Below are 7534 nucleotides of genomic sequence, written 5' to 3' on the forward strand. Positions count from 1 at the left end.
GTAGGGAGTGCTGCACCTTAGGATTGAATTTCAGGTGCAGTGCCTGATGAGATATATGCCAACAGCAGGAAGACCAATGGGGAGGATGAAAACTATAGTGAAGTAGAAGCCACTTGACTGTCAGGTAAATCATGGTAAAAAAAACTGTGAACCATGATAATCCTACAAAGTATTATCTTACCACTGGAAACTGAGAGCACAAGCCAATAGGGAGTGGCTCATTTTCCTAAGGCAATCTACTGAAGGAACATAAATGAAATGGTACTTAAACCAGGTCACAACTTAACTGCTAGGCTGCATGATCTATCCCACTAAATTGTTTGAGTATTTTATATTTGTTTTTCTACAGCACTGATGAAGTAGTATCCACTACAATCTCCTAATATTAAGGAGACACATTAGGCATCAACTCTGCTTTCAACTTTTATTTTTGGAAAAAAATAACCCCACCTTAAAAATTGCCATTGTACACTTCAGAATACAAATCTGAAAAAAGCTATAAAAACTAAGACATGACTTAAGCCTAGTAGACTGTTCCATATTGCTGGTTTTAACTCTAGTCCAAATCAAAATTTGAATTTTGGTCATTTGGTCTAAGTATTCAAAGGAGTCTGAACAATAGTTACAACAATGGGTTCAGAGCACAGACATGATTATACTATAGACAACAGCTATAGCCAGGGTCTAGTAAAATATGCTCCTTGGAAAATAAACATAAACAAGTGCATTTCTATTTATTAGAAGCTATAATAGCAGCATTATGGTGCTATCACAAAACCCAAGTTGGCATGCAGCAAATGAACTAAATCTTTTATGTGCAGACAAGAGTTGGGTCCAGCACTTTTCCTTGACACAATATTGTTCCATACATACAGTAGTAAGTTGTCACATTCTCCAAATGAAACACAAAAGGCTTTCCATTTATTGCTAAAGCAAAATAGATACCAAATATTCTGTTCAACAGTCCAGTTAGCAACTGAAGCACCTGAGTTAGGTCTTACAAACAAGGTTTTGTAAGAAAGATTTCATGAATATATCCACATCTCTATATGAATCTAAACACTTTTTTCTTACAAAATGTGTTACTAGAAATATACTCAGATGGACATGTAACTTATACAATAGCAAAAGCTTTAAGCCCCATTTAATAAGATGATCTTTGATTAAAAATAGAAGGCAAAATGTACTCAAGTTACATTAAGAAAAGCTTTCACAGTGTAATACTAAGACTGTCACAAAGTTAAGAAAATACTGATATCAAAGGTACAAACAATCACAATGTTAATAGACAAAAATTACTATACAAGGAAATTTCATAAAGGAAGAAAATGCCACCAGAACTCAAGGCAAGTTGCATCCTTGCATGTGCACCACTGGCAATCACCACGTTTTGCTTGTTTTGTCATCTGTAGAAACCCTTAATTGTAGAAGGTCAGTTCTTCTTAGCAATCTGATTCTTAGCTTCCGACTGGTCACTGTGTGTGATGTTCTTCATCACTGCACAATTTCAAAATAGTGTAGTATGGCCATAATATGCTGAGGCATGAAAACATAGCCAGTGTACAGAGCCATTCCAAGGATGGACACTAACATGGAATCTGAATGACAGTAAAGGAAAACACACATTGACAGTACATTTAATATAACCTGAATGATATAGCAAAATTCTATACCTGTCATAAATTTCACTAGTTAGATGGGGCTTACTCCCAGACTGCAGCATAAGTTTGGTTGTATGTAAGTATTTGAGGAAGAATACAAGGAGACATAGAGATTTAACACCTCTTTAAAGGAGAGAAATGGCAGATAACACTTCTTCACCTGAATAACTGCCAGTTTCTCAACTGATCAATATGAATGATGCACAATATAGCAAGTATTTGACAATACTAGTCCTGTCATATGGTGGTTAGCAGCAGCAAGTAGAGAATACTCTCTGATTATCAGAACAGGTAGAGCAAAAAATATAGTATGTTAACTGCAGATGCAGAGATCACTTTTGTCTGATCAGCTGTGAAACAACAGCAGCATTGTGTATGCATTGAACTATGAATTTGCAATAGCATTACAATGTGATTCTGGTAATATGATCTAAAATAGTGATACATGATATTGCACCAGTGAGGAATGTTTAGACAGCTAGAAGCAGGCACTACTCAATTTACTCTAAGTTTTGATTCTGTATTTGATTTAATGGACCACTTGAATATTTGCCTGCAAAAAGTTATACGCAAATCCTTGGCTGAATAATCCGCCATCAAAAAAGTAACTTAGCTGGAACACGGGCTCTCACTTCAAAAGCATCACTGTGTATTAACAGGCAGAAATCTGAAACTTTTAGTTACTCAGAGGAACTAAACAGCTGCCCCATGTCAGCATTATTTGAAATTTCGCTTTAACTTTACACAATGATTTGACAGGCAAACCAGATTCAAAAAAACTGAAATTAGAGATGATCGAGAAAAAACCTGCCTGATATGTTGATGAGACTGCATGTGATGCACAAAGAATGAAAATGTGTGTACAATTCAAAATTATAAGAAAATAGCTAATTTCAAAGTAAGTAACAAACCTCAACTTCTTTCCCTTTTTTGTATTTTTAAGAAGTAAGCCCCAATAGCTGAATGAATAAAATCTGCACCAAAAAGGCAGTTAGGTATCTGATGATAAACACTGAGGTCAGTGCTAAAAAATAGTTACACTCAGTTTTTAAAATCAGTACAGTAACTTTTGGATGAATTGGAAGATTAAACATTATCCCTAATGAGGGAAGTTAATGCAAAACAAATGTCCATCTTAACAAAACTGAATTTATTTCAATTTATCCCTTTCATTATAACTGATAAAACCTAAAAGAATGGGAATAAGATAAGTGAACATGAGAAGGAAGAAAATCCAGAGTAAGAAAAAAACCAGAAGCAAAAAGACAAAGGATACTATTATGGTATGTTTTTTTAATGGCTGGAAAAATAATGGAGGATATATTTTATTCTCAAGCAGAGAGATGGCATCAAGTAAAATTGAACAAGTCAGCTAATGATATTTGTAAAAATGAGTAAAAATAAGTTTAAAATGCTATTTTTAAATGATTAAAAATAACATGTACATGTCAAGACAAGCTTTTATTATAAACATTACAAATGACACAAATTTGTTCCTAGTATTTCAAGTTTAGTGTCCATAATTAAACACTGAAACTTTAATTTTGGTGGGCACTGTGATTTTAGAATATCACAGTGTATGCCAGGGAATATGAGTAAATATCAAGATTGGTTGAATAGTACTTTTATTGCAACACATGAAAAATGCAAGAAAATATCATTTCTCATTGTATTAAGATAAAACCATTTATTTGTTTTCATTTTTATTATACCATCCCATTCCCATAAGCTCTAGGAGTTTTATAAGAGATTAAAATCAACAGTTAAAATGGCAACTAAAACAAGCATATTAAATAAAATTAAAACTAGTTTGGGAACTAATCTGGGAAGGCCTGTCAAGACTCTCTAACTGCCTCTTAAAGGAAGCAGTCTGGGATTTCTGGCATCTCTCTCCTGGCAGGCTATTCCTGAATTTAGGGGCAACTACTGGGGAAGTCCTGTAGGTAGTTGACATTAATCTGACAGAAGCAAGCTTCAGATTTTCCCAGGAGAATCTTAGCAGTCAAGGAAAAATATATGGGCAAAGGCACTCCTGAAGGTATTTTGGAGCCATGAAGGGGTTTAAAGGTAATTACCAAAACCTTGTACTGCATCTGGAGACATACTGGCAGCCAGTGCAGAGACCTTAACATCAGTGATAAATTGATCTCTCTCTATGATGACCCGGAAACTAACCTGACTGCCATACTTTGTACCTGCTGCAGTTTCCAGAATAGGAACAAGTGTAGTCCTATAGAGAGCACACTGCAGAAATTGAGCTAGAGGTTACCAGTGCATGCACTACTGTTTTCAGGTCACTCTCCTCCAGGAAGGGATGCAGTTGGCGAATCAGCTGAAGCTGGTTACACACACTCTTGACCACAGCTTCTATCTGAACCGACATCTGAAGGTTCAGGTCAAGCAGCACCCCCAAAATGCAAACACAGTCTTTCAAGGGGAGTGTGACCCCATCTGGAACTGGTTGGCACACCTCTAATCCTGGATTCAATCCTTTAACAGCAAGCAACCCCACTTTGTCTGGATGGAACTTTTTAGGCAGAAAGAGTCAAAGAAGAAAAAGATTTAATTCAGTGGTATAGAACTACTGGTATGTGGGCGGAATTTGGCACACACAAGTTCCCAATATAGAAGTTAGATTTTTATAAGAACAGTGGTATATTGGCATTATATATAATAATATGTGCTTAATTCTAACTTTTAAGAGACTGGGAGCAGTTAGTTTTGCAATACACATTTTTTTGCAATAAAACTTTTAAATGAGTAAATACGTGAAAAACAAAGCATAGATTGCATGGGATATATAGGTAATAGATAAATAATTGTGCACACAGCAACAATTTTGTAAGCACATGAATGTAGCCAGAGGTATAAAGCCTTCTATAATTCTCTGGCTGGAGATGTTAATTGTTATTTTATGACAGCCACTACATAGTTAACATGAACACTCATTGAAAAAATAGAAAAATACAACAAAGTGGGTAACTACATATTAGATAATTCAAGCGGCTATTTGTTAACCCAATGAAGTTTACAGTGATTATATCTGTATCTTAAATATCCTGGAGCAATTTATTATCTGTTTGGCATAAGAAAACCAAAACTCCATACAGTATGTTTTAGAAAAGAAAGAAAACAATAAAATATTCGGTAGTGAGTCAAAATGAGAAATGTAGTAGAAATATACTGCCAATGATATGAAAATAGAATTTTGCTTGAAAACCCTAACAGAAACTCTTATAACTCTACCCAAAGACAGTATACGAAAGTTAAGTCAAGGACAGTATAGAAATAAATGACCATTCAATGGGAAACACAATTAAAAGTGCAAACTGTCCTAAGCAGTGGAGACTAAATAAACACTTGATATGATGCATTACTTCTCGGTAGGCACACAGTGCTATTCTCTTTAAACTGGGACAGCATTTGTCAGTTTTTGTGGTAAAATCACACCCTACAGTGAGCAGGTGAAGAATCTTCTTTCAGTCAGTAGTACAAAAATGGTTCCCCTGCTTATTTCTAGTGTATAGAGATATATCAAGAAATGTTTACTTCAATAATTTCTTTTGATCTCTAATGAATTGCACCTAAGTTATCATGGAAAACAACTGCCTTTCTTTTTACCGTGATTTCTCACCCCTTCCCCAAGCCTGCACTGAAAACCAGAACAGCAGACACACCCCCTACTGCTCATCAGAAGCCAACCTCAGATCCCTTCAGGATCAGCTGCAACAGTGGAGACCAGCACAACACCCGCTGGTACAATTACGCCCATAAAGCCCTCCAATGGCACCTGTGGAGTTCTCTATTAAATAGCCCTTCTATTTTGAAAAACTTGGAAAATGTTAGGATACAAGATTCTCCTTTCTCTTCCTGAACTATCTGCTAATAAGCTGTTTAGTGAGCCAGAAGAGTTTCTTCCTGGCCCCATCCAATCTTCTTCCACCTGTACTGACCTTTGTGGTCTCCATTGTCACCCTCTAGCCTCAGTATTTCTCTCCCTGCAACTACTGTCCTCATCATGTCCTTCCCTTCCCCATCCTTAGAAGACTTCTTTCTCTCCTTTCATAGACCCAACCTGGCTCTTTCTCGCCTACTCACACCCCTTTATTGCACTGTTTCTTTCTACTCCCAGTCTCTTTGGACCTCACTATTTCTCTCCCCACAGCTCTCAACAACAGTCATTTTTGACTAGCCACTTCCTTCATGAAAGCCATTTTGTGGCAGTGCCCACAGCTGCTCCTCAAATTCCCAAATGTGGCCATGTGTCCAAAAAGGCTGAGGACCCCTGACCCACAAAACTCTCCTTTTCTCTGAAACACTGCCCCTTAAAACTTCATTATCTATAGATCCAAATCAAAGCAAGACTGACCCCTTAGACCACCCACCCACAAACTCCACTCAAAGAAGCCACAAGCTGCATGCACTTGAAGCGTTTTACCTTCAACACCCCCTCTCCATTTTATTTTTTTCACATCCACCTAGAAACTGGTAAGGACATAAGGACACTACAGTATTTATTTTCTCATTGCTCCTCGTATTCAAACACTCCTGAGCACACCCATCCAGGGGCTACTCCTAACTACCTCAGTTTATCAAAACTGGATTTTCTCAGCATCACAGACTAGGTGCAGCTTTGATCTAAGCCACACAGCCCCCTTAGCCTCAAAATCAGAAGTGTACAATATAAGATGGAGACCAAATGTTATTTGTTGGTTCCATCCCAAGCCTCTTCTGCTTCCAATGCCAATTATCTGCCTTGGACTACCCAACAGCAAAGCTCATGAGTAACCATAAGTTGGAAGTAAAGAAAAATAAGAGGTGCTCTGAACTGGAGTATGGGGAGAAAGGGGAGGAGATAGATATAAGAAACACACACTTAAAAGCCAGACCTTACGCTTAGCCATGATCTTCCCTCCAGGAAGGCCCAGGCCTGGCTGAAAACCAAAAATATTCACTCTCAAACACACCACAGTCTCGTGGCACCTTAAAAATTAATATTTATTGTGGTATATGCTTTTTCTGAGGGGGCAGTCCACTTCGGCACCTGCGCCTTTGCTGCTTCGGCTGAAGCACGGCTACCCTAACATGAATTTTCCACCCACAACTCCCGCCACTTCGCCCCCAAGCCCAGCCCCTCAAAGCTAAGTGCGCGCACACCCCGTTCCCAGGAGGGGGGAGCCCAGCAGTGGCCTTCTTCCTCGTCCCAAGCCAGGCGGCTGCTCTACTCCTTCCGTTCGTCCTTTGCCATCCCGGGCCGTCGCGCCCTGCCCGAGACAGCTAGCCCTTAAAGCAGCGCATCACACCCAGTTGAAACAGGACTTTCGCAACGCAAGCAGCCACCCTTCCCTCCCGGGTCCCTTCAGCCGAACACGCGAAAGGATACTGAACACCGTCCTCTCCCAAGGCTCGAGCATGTAGAGCGCGGTGACCAAGAGATACTGGTAATAAAGCCACGACATTTGTTTCCAGGCCGAGCTGAGCGCCATCTCGCCGGCAGCGCCTCAGTGCGTGCGACTTGCGCCAGACAGACAGGCAGTTAAGGCAGCCAAGCCGAGGGAGAAGGGCGGCCGAGGGGAGGTGGTTAAGCGGGAGGGAGCTTTGACGCCAGCCGCTCCGTGGATTGGTTGCACCGCTTCCCGTTCTTCCCTGGTAGGCCGGATCAATCCCCCTCACCCCCCCTCAGGCGAACCAACGCGAAGTTTCCCTGTGTCGGTTCAAAACGCATGAGGCGTGTTCCGTTGGCCCGAGTTTTGCAATTGGCTGAGGCGACAGGCGGGCATCTCGCCGCCGAGTCGGGAGGACGAGAGGGCGCCTGTTGCATTTGAGGCCTTGGACTGGAGCGTTCCCGTAAAGTTTTGTGTCAGTCGTAGACA

General features: G+C 39.9%; 1 protein-coding gene across 1 annotated transcript; it reads right to left on the reverse strand.

The window, feature by feature from the left end:
• Positions 1 to 410: 410 nt before the first annotated feature.
• Positions 411 to 7152, reverse strand: SPTSSA (serine palmitoyltransferase small subunit A). The gene is made up of 2 exons (XM_044436900.1): positions 7045 to 7152; positions 411 to 1598 (listed from the first exon to the last, which is right to left on the reverse strand). The coding sequence occupies exons 1-2, from the start codon at positions 7145 to 7147 to the stop codon at positions 1495 to 1497; spliced, it is 207 nt and encodes a 68-aa protein (XP_044292835.1). The 5' UTR covers positions 7148 to 7152; the 3' UTR covers positions 411 to 1494.
• Positions 7153 to 7534: the final 382 nt, after the last annotated feature.

Source organism: Varanus komodoensis, unplaced genomic scaffold (assembly GCF_004798865.1).
Source record: "Varanus komodoensis strain SLA01 unplaced genomic scaffold, ASM479886v1 scaffold3, whole genome shotgun sequence".
Taxonomy (NCBI): domain Eukaryota; kingdom Metazoa; phylum Chordata; class Lepidosauria; order Squamata; family Varanidae; genus Varanus; species Varanus komodoensis.

What these genes read in the sequence shown, in the direction of transcription:
- SPTSSA (XM_044436900.1), bottom strand. Translation starts at nt 7,147, where the DNA reads ATGGCGCTCAGCTCGGCCTGGAAACAAATGTCGTGGCTTTATTACCAG. An exon ending in TTGGGAGAGGACGGTGTTCA is followed by an intron (nt 1,599 to 7,044) that starts GTATCCTTTCGC and finishes ACTGTCATTCAG; the next exon opens with ATTCCATGTTAGTGTCCATC.